Here is a 14,510-nt window from a genome sequence, read left to right as displayed (position 1 = left end):
GAGAGACAGATGGGGGAGAGGAGAGAGACAGAGAGGGGAGAGGAGAGAGACAGAGAGGGGAGAGGAGAGAGAGACAGAGAGGGGAGAGGAGAGAGAGACAGAGGGGGGAGAGGAGAGAGACAGAGGGGGGAGAGGAGAGAGAAACAGAGGGGGGAGAGGAGAGAGAAACAGAGGGGGGAGAGGAGAGAGAGACAGAGGGGGGAGAGGAGAGAGAGACAGAGGGGGGAGAGGAGAGAGGGGGAGAGGGGGGAGAGGAGAGAGACAGAGGGGGGAGAGGAGAGAGACAGAGGGGGGAGAGGAGAGAGACAGAGAGGGGAGAGGAGAGAGACAGAGAGGGGAGAGGAGAGAGACAGAGAGGGGAGAGACAGAGAGGAGAGAGACAGAGAGGGGAGAGAGAGAGAGGGGGGAGAGGGGGGAGAGACAGAGATGGGAGAGGGGGGAGAGACAGAGGGGAGAGGAGAGAGACAGAGAGGGGAGAGGAGAGAGACAGAGAGGGGAGAGGAGAGAGAGACAGAGGGGGGAGAGGAGAGAGAGACAGAGGGGGGAGAGGAGAGAGAGAGAGAGGGGGAGAGGGGGAGAGGAGAGAGACAGAGGAGAGAGACAGAGAGGGGGAGAGAGAGAGAGAGAGGGGAGAGACAGAGAGGAGAGAGACAGAGAGGGGAGAGGAGAGAGACAGAGAGGGGAGAGGAGAGAGACAGAGAGGGAGGGAGAGAGAGAGAGGGGGGAGAGACAGAGAGGGGAGAGGAGGAGAGACACAGAGGGGGGAGAGGAGAGAGACAGAGAGAGGGAGAGGAGAGAGAGACAGAGGGGAGAGGGAGAGAGAGACAGAGAGGGGAGAGGGAGAGAGACAGAGAGGGGAGAGGAGAGAGACAGAGAGGGGAGAGGAGAGAGACAGAGAGGGGGAGAGGAGAGAGAGACAGAGGGGGGAGAGGAGAGAGACAGAGGGGGGAGAGGAGAGAGACAGAGGGGGAGAGGGGAGAGACAGAGGGGGGGAGAGGAGACAGAGAGGGGAGAGGGGGGATAGGAGAGAGAGACAGAGGGGGAGAGGAGAGAGAGAGAGGAGGGAGAGGAGAGAGAGACAGAGGTAGATATATATAGCGAGACAGATCCTACACGTATATATATATACCTACTATAGATACCTATATATATATACTATATATATAAATACACATATACTAGTAATACATATACCTATACTATATATAACATACCGTATACTATATATAACATACCTACAGACCTATAGATATATACCTATATATAATATACCTATACCTATACATAGACTGAAGTCAAAATATATATATACCTATAACTATATATATATATACCTAGATCTATATATATATATACCTATATCTATATATACATACTGTATACGTATATATATACAGGGTATATATATATGCATAATACACACAGACCTATCTATATATACATACCTACCATACATACCTAATATCTATATATATATACCTATACCTACAGACATACCTGTGTATATATGTATACACACACACACCTACTATATATATACCTAAATACGATATATATATATACCTATATCTATATATATAGTACCTATATGATAAATACATACCCATACTATATATATATATCCTATATATACACGAGAGACAGAGACAGAGGAGAGAGAGAGGGGAGAGGAGAGAGAGACAGAGAGAGGAGAGAGAGGAGAGAGACAGAGGGGGAGGGAGGAGACAGAGGAGAGAGACAGAGAGACAGGAGGGGAGAGGAGAGAGAGACAGAGAGGGGAGAGGAGAGAGACAGAGGGGGGAGAGGAGAGAGAGGGGGAGGAGATAGAGAGAGGGGAGAGAGAGAGAGAGACAGAGAGGGGAGAGGAGAGAGAGACAGAGAGGGGAGAGGAGAGAGAGACAGAGAGGGGAGAGGGGAGAGAGAGACAGAGACACAGAGGGGGGAGAGGAGAAAGACAGAGGGGGGAGTAGGAGAGAGACAGGGGGAGAGGAGAAAGACGGAGGGGAGAGGAGAGAGACAGAGAGGGGAGAGGGGGAGAGGAGAGAGACAGAGGGGGGAGAGGAAAGACAGACGGGGGAGAGGAGAGAGACAGAGAGGGGAGAGGAGAGAGATAGAGAGGGGAGAGGAGAGAGAGACAGAGAGGGGAGAGGAGAGAGAGACAGAGGGGGGAGAGGAGAGAGACAGAGGGGGGAGAGGAGAGAGACAGAGGGGGGAGAGGAGAGAGAAACAGAGGGGGGAGAGGAGAGAGAGACAGAGGGGGGAGAGGAGAGAGAGACAGAGGGGGGAGAGGAGAGAGAGAGAGGGGGGAGAGGAGAGAGAGACAGAGGGGGGAGAGGAGAGAGAGACAGAGGGGGGAGAGGAGAGAGACAGAGAGGGGAGAGGAGAGAGACAGAGAGGGGAGAGGAGAGAGACAGAGAGGGGAGAGACAGAGAGGAGAGAGACAGAGAGGGGAGAGGAGAGAGACAGAGGGGGAGAGGAGAGAGACAGAGGGGGGAGAGGGGGGAGAGACAGAGAGGGGAGAGGGGGAGAGACAGAGGGGAGAGGGGGGAGACAGAGAGGGGAAAGGAAAGAGACAGAGAGGGGAGAGGAAAGAGACAGAGAGGGGAGAGGAGAGAGACAGAGAGGGGAGAGGAGAGAGACAGAGAGGGGAGAGGAGAGAGACAGAGGGGGGAGAGGAGAGAGACAGAGGGGGGAGAGGAGAGAGAGACAGAGAGGGGAGAGGAGAGAGAGACAGAGAGGGGAGAGGAGAGAGAGACAGAGGGGGGAGAGGAGAGAGAGACAGAGGGGGGAGAGGAGAGAGAGACAGAGGGGGGAGAGGGGGAGAGGAGAGAGACAGAGGAGAGAGACAGAGAGGGGAGAGAGAGACAGAGAGGGGAGAGGAGAGAGAGACAGAGAGGGGAGAGGAGAGAGACAGAGGGGGAGAGGAGAGACAGAGGGGGGAGAGGAGAGAGAGAGAGGGGGGAGATACAGAGAGAGAGAGGGGGGAGATACAGAGAGGGGAGAGGAGAGAGAGACAGAGAGGGGAGAGGAGAGAGAGACAGAGAGGGGAGAGGAGAGAGAGAGACAGAGAGGGGAGAGGGGGGAGAGGAGAGACACAGAGGGGGGAGAGGAGAAAGACAGAGGGGGGAGAGGAGAGAGACAGAGAGGGGAGAGGAGAGAGAGACAGAGAGGGGAGAGGAGAGAGAGACAGAGAGGGGAGAGGAGAGAGAGAGACAGAGGGGGGAGAGGAGAGAGAGACAGAGGGGGGAGAGGAGAGAGAGACAGAGAGGGGAGAGGAGAGAGAGACAGAGAGGGGAGAGGAGAGAGAGACAGAGGGGGGAGAGGAGAGAGAGACAGAGGGGGGAGAGGAGAGAGAGACAGAGAGACAGAGAGAAGAGAGAGACAGAGAGGGGAGAGGGGGAGAGGAGAGAGGAGAGAGAGACAGAGAGGGGACAAAGGGGAGAGGAGAGAGAGACAGAGGGGAGAGGAGAGAGAGACAGAGAGGGGAGAGGAGAGAGAGACAGAGAGGGGAGAGGAGAGAGAGACAGAGGGGGGAGAGGAGAGAGAGACAGAGAGACAGAGAGGAGAGAGAGACAGAGAGGGGAGAGGGGGGGAGAGGAGAGAGGAGAGAGAGACAGAGAGGGGACAGGGGGGAGAGGAGAGAGACAGAGAGGGGACAGGAGAGAGAGACCGAGGGGGAGAGGAGAGAGAGACCGAGGGGGGAGAGAGGAGAGAGAGAGGAGAGAGGAGAGAGAGAGAAGGGAGAGCGAGAGAGAGGGGAGAGCGAGAGAGAGGGGTGCGCGAGAGAGAGGGGAGAGCGAGAGAGAGGGGAGAGCGAGAGAGAGGGGAGAGCGAGAGAGAGGGGAGAGAGAGAGAGAGAGGGGAGAGAGAGGGGAGAGCGAGAGGGGAGAGCGAGAGAGCGAGAGGGGAGAGCGAGAGGGGAGAGCGAGACGGAGAGAGCGAGTGGGAGAAGGGAGAAAGAGGGGGAGAGGGAGAGAGAGGGGGGTGGGAAAGAGAGAGAGGGGGAGAGAAGGGGAGAGAAGGGGGGAGAGAGAGAGAGAGACAGAGAGAGAGGGGAGAGAGCGAGAGAGAGGGGAGAGAGCGGAAAGAGCGAGAGAGAGGGGAGAGAGCGGAGAGAGCGAGAGAGGGGAGAGAGCGAGAGAGAGGGGAGAGAGCGAGAGAGAGCGAGAGAGAGAGGGGAGAGAGAGAGGGGAGAGCGAGAGAGAGAGGGGAGAGAGAGGGGAGAGAGAGAGGGGAGAGCGAGAGAGAGGGGGAGAGCGAGAGAGAGAGAGAGGGGAGAGAGAGAGAGAGAGGGGAGAGAGAGGGGAGAGCGAGAGGGGAGAGCGAGAGAGCGAGAGGGTAGAGCGAGAGAGAGACGGAGAGAGCGAGAGAGAGACGGAGAGAGCGAGTGGGAGAAGGGAGAAAGAGGGGGAGAGAGGGGGGTGGGAAAGAGAGAGAGGGGGAGAGAAGGGGAGAGAAGGGGGGAGAGAGAGAGAGAGAGAGAGAGAGAGGGGAGAGAGCGAGAGAGAGGGGAGAGAGCGAGAGAGAGGGGAGAGAGCGAGAGAGAGCGAGAGAGAGGGGAGAGAGCGAGAGAGAGGGGAGAGAGCGGAGAGAGCGAGAGAGAGGGGAGAGAGCGGAGAGAGCGAGAGAGAGGGGAGAGAGAGGGGAGAGAGAGAGGGGAGAGAGGGGAGAGAGAGAGAGAGGGGGAGAGAGAGAGAGGGCGAGCAAGACAGTAGAGAGAAAAACGTCAGTATAATGCCAGCGGGCTTACTAAGCAACAAGCCCCGTAATCAAATCCTTTATGTTTTACTTTTTTTGCCAAGTAAGAGCCAAATCTGTAGGCATTCAGTCACCACAAACCCAGGAAAATACTAGCAGAGCTTAACTCCCTAACGCCTTTCAACAACACTCATACTTCCCCTAACTACACCTGGGTATCCATTCTAGTATCAACCTACCTGGGTCTCCAATCTAGTACGAAGCTACCTGGGTATCCATTCTAGTATCAAACTATCTGGGTAGCCAATCTAGTACGAAACTACCTGGGTATCTCTTCTAGTATCAAACTACCTGTGTATCCATTCTAGTATCAAACTACCTGGGTATGTATTTTGGTATGAAACTACCTGGGTATCCATTCTAGTATCAAACTACCTGGGTATCTATTCTAGTATCAAACTACCTGGGTATCCATTCTAGTATCAAACTACCTGGGTAGCCATTCTAGTATCAAACTACCTGGGTATCCATTCTAGTATCAAACTACCTGGGTATCCATTCTAGTATCAAACTACCTGGGTATCCATTCTAGAATCAAACTACCTGGGTATCCATTCTAGTATCAAACTACCTGGGTAGCCATTCTAGTATCAAACTACCTGGGTATCCATTCTAGTATCAAACTACCTGGGTATCCATTCTAGTATCAAACTACCTGGGTATCCATTCTAGTATCAAACTACCTGGGTATCCATTCTAGTATCAAACTACCTGGGTATCCATTCTAGTATCAAACTACCTGGGTATCCATTCTGGTCAATATCGGTGGCTCCGTGCAGGGAGTATCCAAAGCTGGGGGGCATGTAAGAGGAGGCCCACCTCCCCACTAGGACCTGAGAAGGCACTGGGTCAGGCCCTGCAGCCCTCCCATTGTGGATGTACACTAGGCCCCTGTGCTTCGGCCCGCCGTAGGGTGCAGCTATGGCAATGTCTGGAACAGAGAAACATTACAGGAAGATCACTAACAACCCTTCATGGTGGTTTGGCCTTTGTCTTCAAACCAGGGAATCTCCCCGAGTTGGCCTCATACATACCGCTCAGGCCTCATACATACCGTTGAGACCTCATACATACATACATACATACCGTTGAGGCCTCATACATACCGTTGAGGCCTCATACATACATACATACATACCGTTGAGGCCTCATACATACCGTTGAGGCCTCATACATACCGTTGAGGCCTCATACATACATACCGTTAAGACCTCATACATACCGTTGAGGCCTCATACATACATACCGTTGAGGCCTCATACATACCATTGAGGCCTCATACATACATACCGTTAAGACCTCATACATACCGTTGAGGCCTCATACATACATACCGTTAAGGCCTCATACATACATACATACATACAGTTGAGGACTCATACATACCGCTAAGGCCTCATACATACCGTTAAGGCCTCATACATACTGTTAAGGCCTCATACATACATACCGTTAAGACCTCATACATACATACATACATACATACCGTTAAGGCCTCATACATACATACCGTTAAGGCCTCATACATACATACATACATACATACAGTTGAGGACTCATACATATCGTTGAGGCCTCATACATCCCGTTTAGGCCTCATACATACCGTTAAGGCCTCATACATACATACAGTTGAGGCCTCATACATACATACCGTTAAGACCTCATACATACCGTTAAGACCTCATACATACATTCCGTTGAGGCCTCATACATACATACATACATACCGTTAAGACCTCATACATACCGTTAAGACCTCATACATACATACATACATACCGTTAAGGCCTCATACATACATACATACCGTTAAGGCCTCATACATACCGTTGAAGCCATCCATATCCAGGTCCCCCAGTGTGGCGATAGAACTGCCGAAGCGTGAGTAGATCTCTGTCCCACTCAGTGTGATGGGTGAGTTGAAGGAGAAGCCTCCCTTCCCCAGGAACACAGACACCTGGCCCACCTCCCTCAGTTTCCCATCACTACCACGGTCCATGAACAGAGGGGCCCCTACAAACAGATCCACCAGCCTGAGGAGAGACATGATTAGGGTTTACACTAACAGAAGATAAACTTCCAATAGTGGACGACTAATTCATGGTATTTTGCAGCACTAAAAATAACACAGCGATATGTACTTTAACTAAATGCTCAGGCTCACACAGAGACGGATATTTCTATGAGATATAAAGTACCCCCTCTTTTTAATAACATTTTGGGCTGGTTTCCCGAACATAAGACTAAGCCTAGCCCGGTACTATGAAACCTGTTCAATATGGACTCTCCATTGAAAGTGTTTATTTAGTCCAGTAATAGTAATTCATTTGTTTTATGAAACCAACTCTTCTTCTTTGACCATGTACAATATTTGGGCTTTTATGGACTTGATCTCCACAACATATTCAAAAATGTCCCCTAAGTGATAATGGCACTGCAAATACGAATGGTGTGACATAACCTACTTTAAAAATCAGCCCTGATATTACAGCTGCATCTGTGTGTATTTAGAGTGAGTAAATATGTATTCATCATATTTAAAACGTAAGGATGGTAAACTGTAACTAATTCATCTGAAAGCAGCCCGGACTCAGGAGAGGACGTGAAGCCATGACGGCTGTATAATTAACCGGCCTGTCATCTTCTTGAGATAAATTAACACTGCAACAGGACATGAAAGTCTAAATGCCTTGAGCGGATCCCAACACTTCTAAAAGCTCTCTTTACCATTAATACATATTCTGAAGAAGGGTTGTGTTCATTAGGAAACAAAGAGGGGGGGGAAGACAAACAGGGAGGGAATACCAAACTAAATGCCTGACTCATATTAACCCCCGCTGTACCAAACTAAATGCCTGACTCATATTAACCCCCGCTGTACCAAACTAAATGCCTGACTCATATTAACCCCCACTGTACCAAACTAAATGCCTGACTCATATTAACCCCCACTGTACCAAACTAAATGCCTGACTCATATTAACCCCCACTGTACCAAACTAAATGCCTGACTCATATTAACCCCCACTGTACCAAACTAAATGCCTGACTCATATTAACCCCCGCTGTACCAAACTAAATGCTAGGCTTATATTAACCCCTGCTGTTCCAAACTAAATGCTCATATTAACCCCCACTGTACCAAACTAAATGCTTATATTAACCCCCGCTGTACCAAACTAAATGCTAGGCTTATATTAACCCCCGCTGTTCCAAACTAAATGCTCATATTAACCCCCACTGTACCAAACTAAATGCTTATATTAACCCCCGCTGTACCAAACTAAATGCTTATATTAACCCCCGCTGTACCAAACTAAATGCTAGGCTTATATTAACCCCCGCTGTACCAAACTAAATGCTAGGCCTATATTAACCCCCGCTGTACCAAACTAAATGCTTATATTAACCCCCGCTGTACCAAACTAAATGCTAGGCTTATATTAACCCCCACTGTACCAAACTAAATGCTTATATTAACCCCCGCTGTACCAAACTAAATGCTTATATTAACCCTCGCTGTACCAAACTAAATGCTAGGCTTATATTAACCCCCGCTGTACCAAACTAAATGCTTATATTAACCCTCACTGTACCAAACTAAATGTTTATATTAACCCCCACTGTACCAAACTAAATGCTTATATTAACCCCCACTGTACCAAACTAAATGCTTATATTAACCCCCACTGTACCAAACTAAATGTTTATATTAACCCCCACTGTACCAAACTAAATGTTTATATTAACCCCCACTGTACCAAACTAAATGCTTATATTAACCCCCACTGTACCAAACTAAATGCTTATATTAACCCCCACTGTACCAAACTAAATGCTTATATTAACCCCCGCTGTACCAAACTAAATGCTAGGCTTATATTAACCCCCGCTGTACCAAACTAAATGCTAGGCTTATATTAACCCTCGCTGTACAGCCATTAGGTGTGTCTGTGACGGCCAATACAGCCCGGCTTGGATTGCTGCTCGTCCAATCAGCATCCAAATAACCATTTTTTCAGAAACATCATTGCTTACCCATCATTATTGAGGTCAGTCGCTGCCACTGAATGGCCAAAGTAGGCAGCCATCTGAGGAAACAGAGAAATACAATGAGATCTTCCAGAGATCGTGTAGCCTGCTCACTATTTCTCCATAGAGTCCACCGTCAGGATCGAAATATGAATTACCACAGTTCCATATATAACAGTTTAGCTTCCGTCTCATCTCCTCGCCCCCTACCTGGGCTCGAACCAGGGACCCTCTAGCACACGTCGACAACAGCCACCCCTCGAAGCATCGTTACCCATCGCTCCACAAAAAGCTGCGGCCCTTGCAGAGCAAAGGGGGAACAACTACTTCCAAGGTCCTCGGAGCGATTGACGTCACCGACTGAAACGCTATGAGTGCCGCCCCCGCCCGCTACGCTAGCTAGCCGTTTCACATCGGTTACGGGGACTGATTCCTTCGAGCTCACATCATGTATACAGAACAGTGAGTCTACAAATGATGAGTGCATCCAAAGCAGAACTAGCTACAAAGCAGCACAAAGAGAGTAGGTGGTATATCAGAGTTCTTCTCCGTTTCCGTATGTCTCTGTGTATGTGGGTGGATTCCAGGAGAAACGGTCAAACAACAAAAAGCATATCAATTGTGTCAGCATTTCTACCGTCCTGTTGGCTCGGAGTCGGCCCACACACACACACACACACACAGTTTCATGGTTTACGTGGAGAACAGAGAAGAAGAGTCTGGAGATGTATAGGCTGTTAACGTGTGTGTGTGTGTGTGTGTGTGTGTATATGTGTGTGTGTGTGTGTGTATATGTGTGTGTATGTATGTGTGTGTGTGTGTGTATGTGTGTGTGTATGTGTGTGTGTGTATGCGTGTGTGTGTATGCGTGTGTGTGTGTGTGTGTGTGTGTGTGTGTGAGAGAGAGAGGAGGGGGTCGTATTCCTGAAAAGACTCAACACTCTGACTTACAGGTTTTCTTGGATCAACCTGTACCAGAATACCCGAGAGGGTCCGGATCCACAATTCTAAATAACGTTACGGGTCTGGGTCGGTTCTGATTGTCACGGGTCTCCTCGGGTAAGTGTAATTTTAAACTAACTCGTCCAGAAGGGCCCGTACAGATCCTAACAGACCGCTGCAGTAGAGAGAGAAATGTTATCATCATTGACGATGCTGTCGCTCTTGCTTTTCACCAGAGTAGAGAGTGGCGCGTGTAGCTTGTCGTTGGCCAAATCATGAGTCATCAAAGCGGTAATAGGCTATAGTCATAGAGCCTCAGCTTCGCGTGTAGCAAAAGATAGGAGATATCTCAAATCAATGGAAGATGGAATTAAAAGGACAGAATTAAAAAGTTAAAAAGGAGAAGGAACAGGCTACAATAACCAAGAGCCAACAGGTAGGCTGGTACTAAATTGTCTGAATGGAGTTATTGTTATTTGTAACGGTTCCTAGGCCATCATTGAAAATATGGATTTATTCTTAACTGACTTGCCTAGTTAAATAAAAGGTAAAACATTTTATTTATTTTTTAAATGTAGGATGAGAAAGCACATACAGCTTCAATTAGCCTAGCTTGCTGGTAGCCAGTCAGAGAGCTCAGCGGCGTTGATCTCCACATCTCGAGGTTAACCAGCTGTAGCCGGTCAGAGAGCTCAGCGGCGTTGATCTCCACATCTCGAGGTTAACAAGCTGTAGCCGGTGAGAGAGCTCAGCGGCGTTGATCTCCACATCTCGAGGTTAACAAGCTGTAGCCGGTGAGAGAGCTCAGCGGCGTTGATCTCCACATCTCGAGGTTAACAAGCTGTAGCCAGAGTTCTTCTCTGCTCTCTCATCCCTTCTTTCTCCTCTCCACTCCTCAGCTTTGACATCTTTCTTCTTCCAGTGCTGCGAATGGCTTCCAGATGTGAACTCGGGGCTCAATAACAAATAACAGGATGGCGTTGGTGTCCGCAGAGGGACAGGAAGCAGTGCTATGGTCCTACGTAATCATATTGGATGATAAATAACTATAGCGATATGGCAGCTTAATTCTAGCGCGAAGTCGGGCTTGGTTGGTTGTCGTCTCTCACGTCCATCTATCCCTCCTCCCTGCGACACTCGCTCACAGTACAGTCCCCTCGCTAGAGCGGCACCCTCTCTCCTTCCTCTCGCGCTTTATCAGCTCTGATGACTAAATTAGTGTAAAAAAAAAAAATTGGGTACTTTTTTGCTGTTTAAAAAAAAGGACAAGCTGCAGGGCAGTAACTTGACCGCGGTCCACTGTGGACGCGATACGACCAGGCATCTCTTTGGTCTCGCTCACCTTCCACAGCCTCATACAGCGGCTGTGAGATGAGACTAGCATCCCCTTATGACGTGATTGGCTAAGATGAAGGAAACTGGAGGGGAATATAGATATATGTTTGACCACTTTGCCACAGTAAGACCACTGCCATAACTTACCTGCGTTCCTGTGAAATTCAGCATTGACTCCATGTTCCTGCCATTGAAGATGTTCACCTACATGGCAACAACAAAAAATAACGGACTCCATTTAACTGACTGAGTTTCATTTTCTACCCAGATTTACACTCTAATAATAATAATAATAATAATAGTTAGCCTGGTCATCCAGTCTGTGTGTGCTGACAGCTGACGACAGCACACATCATAGGACAGGATGAATGAAGGTTAAATGAAGCCTAGTTCTATAGTGCTCATAATACTTACATAGCCCAGAGCTTTGTCTCCCCTGGGTACCCCAGTAACATAGTCTGTACAACAGAACAGAAAAAACAGAAATCACTTACAGTGTTAGAATGAGATCACCATTGAGATGTTCTATATAGACAATAAGGGATGGGGCCATAGTGATAGGACAATAAGGGATGGGACCATAGTGATAGGACAATAAGGCATGGGGCCATAGTGATAGGACAATAAGGCATGGGGCCATAGTGATAGGACAATAAAGGATGGGGCCATAGTGATAGGACCATAGTGATAGGACAATAAGGGATGGGGCCATAGTGATAGGGCAATAAGGCATGGGGCCATAGTGATATTACCATAGTGATAGGACAATAAGGCATGGGAGCATAGTGATAGGACAATAAGGCATGGGGCCATAGTGATATTACCATAGTGATAGGACAATAAGGGATGGGGCCATAGTGATAGGACAATAAGGCATGGGGCCATAGTGATATTACCATAGTGATAGGACAATAAGGCATGGGGCCATAGTGATAGGACAATAAGGCATGGGGCCATAGTGATATTACCATAGTGATAGGACAATAAGGCATGGGCGCATAGTGATAGGACAATAAGGCATGGGGCCATAGTGATAGGACAATAAGGCATGGGGCCATAGTGATAGGACAATAAGGCATGGGGCCATAGTGATATTACCATAGTGATAGGACAATAAGGCATGGGAGCATAGTGATAGGACAATAAGGGATGGGACCATAGTGATAGGACAATAAGGTATGGGAGCATAGTGATAGGACAATAAGGCATGGGGCCATAGTGATAGGACAATAAGGCATGGGGCCATAGTGATATTGCCATAGTGATAGGACAATAAGGGATGGGGCCATAGTGATAGGACAATAAGGCATGGGAGCATAGTGATAGGACAATAAGGCATGGGAGCATAGTGATAGGACAATACGGCATGGGGCCATAGTGATAGGACAATAAGGCATGGGGCCATAGTGATAGGACAATAAGGCATGGGAGCATAGTGATAGGACAATAAGGCATGGGGCCATAGTGATAGGACAATAAGGCATGGGGCCATAGTGATAGGACAATAAGGCATGGGGCCATAGTGATATTACCATAGTGATAGGACAATAAGGCATGGGGCCATAGTGATAGGACAATAGAGGATGGGAGCATAGTGATAGGACAATAAGGCATGGGAGCATAGTGATAGGACAATAAGGCATGGGAGCATAGTGATAGGACAATAAGGCATGGGAGCATAGTGATAGGACAATAAGGCATGGGGCCATAGTGATAGGACAATAAGGCATGGGGCCATAGTGATATGACCATAGTGATAGGACAATAAGGGATGGGAGCATAGTGATAGGATAATAAGGCATGGGGCCATAGTGATAGGATAATAAGGCATGGGGCCATAGTGATAGGACCATATTGATAGGACAATAAGGCATGGGGCCATAGTGATAGGATAATAAGGTATGGGAGCATAGTGATAGGACAATAAGGTATGGGACCATAGTGATAGGATAATAAGGCATGGGCCATAGTGATAGGACAATAAGGTATGGGAGCATAGTGATAGGATAATAAGGCATGGGCCATAGTGATAGGACCATAGTGATAGGACAATAGTGATAGGACAATAAGGGCAAGTCATACCATCTTCTCCATCCTCATTGAAGTCTCCGACGGTCACAGAGTAACCTGAAAGTAAAAAACATTTGAATGAGTTTAACAAACTAAAATAAATGATGCCAGCAGAGTTCAGGGCCTTTAGTTGACAGTGGTTTTAGTGGAGCTGGGGTCTCCTTGTCCCCCCGGCAGCCACATTGAACGCTCTGCTCCTTTTTGGTGCCATTTTATTGATAAGGACCTATAGCGTGTAAACATGTTTTAAACTGTAACGTTGATATCATGGATGGTCCGTCCATGCATCTGTAACAGTATAGCTTCCGTCCCTCTCCTTGCCCCTAACCCGGGGCTCGAACCAGGGACCGACCCCCTGCACACATCGACAACAGCCACCCCTCGAAGCATCGTTACCCATCGCTCCACAAAAAGCCCTTGCAGAGCAAAGGGGGAACAACTACTTCCAAGGTCCTCGGAGCGATTGACGTCACCGACTGAAACGCTATTAGCGCGCACCACCGCTAACTAGCTAGCCATTTCACATCGGCAACACATCCATAGATCTGTCTAGTAACCACATTGAGAGTGGTTTCTTTGCCATCCACCTGCTTTTTATCTAAAAAGTGGCAAGGAGAACACATTGTTTCAACTGCAGATTGCCCCTTTAAAAACACCACTTCAGAACAAAGTGAACAAAACACATTTTACCAGACAATGCATCCCAAATGGCACCCTATTCCCTATATAGTGCACTACTTTAGACCAGAGCCCTATTCCCTATATAGTGTACTACTTTAGACCAGAGCCCTATTCCCTATATAGTGTACTACTTTAGACCAGGGCCCTATTCCCTATAAAGTGCACTACTTTAGACCAGAGCCCTATGGCACCATATTCCCTATATAGTGCACTACTATAGACCAGAGCCCTATGGCACCATATTCCCTATATAGTGCACTACTATAGACCAGAGCCCTATTCCCTATATAGTGCACTACTATAGACCAGAGCCCTATTCCCTATATAGTGCACTACTTTAGACCAGAGCCCTATGGCACCATATTCCCTATATAGTGCACTACTATAGACCAGAGCACCATCATAGCACTGAGACGGCACTTGTGAAGGTGGTAAATGACATTTTAATGGCATCGGACCGAGGCTCTGCATCTGTCCTCGTGCTCCTAGACCTTAGTGCTGCTTTTGATACCATCGATCACCACATTCTTTTGGAGAGATTGGAAACCCAAATTGGTCTACATGGACAAGTTCTGGCCTGGTTTAGATCTTATCTGTCGGAAAGATATCAGTTTGTCTCTGTGAATGGTTTGTCCTCTGACAAATCAACTGTACATTTCGGTGTTCCTCAAGGTTCCGTTCTAGGACCA

The 14,510-nt window shown here is 48.2% G+C and overlaps 1 protein-coding gene across 1 annotated transcript in view; it reads right to left on the bottom strand.

Annotated features, from left to right (window-relative positions):
- LOC139405532 (integrin alpha-V-like) overlaps nt 1-14,510 on the bottom strand; it is a 75,792-nt gene that overhangs the window by 47,034 nt on the left and 14,248 nt on the right. The window contains exons 8-13 of the mRNA XM_071147943.1: nt 13,153-13,197; nt 11,485-11,528; nt 11,218-11,274; nt 8,800-8,852; nt 6,589-6,794; nt 5,498-5,689 (exon numbers count right to left, since the gene is read on the bottom strand). Coding sequence (XP_071004044.1) covers nt 5,498-5,689; nt 6,589-6,794; nt 8,800-8,852; nt 11,218-11,274; nt 11,485-11,528; nt 13,153-13,197 — 597 coding nt within the window. The remainder of the gene's footprint in view (nt 1-5,497; nt 5,690-6,588; nt 6,795-8,799; nt 8,853-11,217; nt 11,275-11,484; nt 11,529-13,152; nt 13,198-14,510) is intronic.

This window comes from Oncorhynchus clarkii, chromosome 3, assembly GCF_045791955.1.
Source record: "Oncorhynchus clarkii lewisi isolate Uvic-CL-2024 chromosome 3, UVic_Ocla_1.0, whole genome shotgun sequence".
Taxonomy (NCBI): Eukaryota; Metazoa; Chordata; class Actinopteri; order Salmoniformes; family Salmonidae; genus Oncorhynchus; species Oncorhynchus clarkii.
The sequence above is the reverse complement of the archived record's forward strand: the minus strand, read 5'-3'. Positions and strand labels throughout refer to the sequence as shown.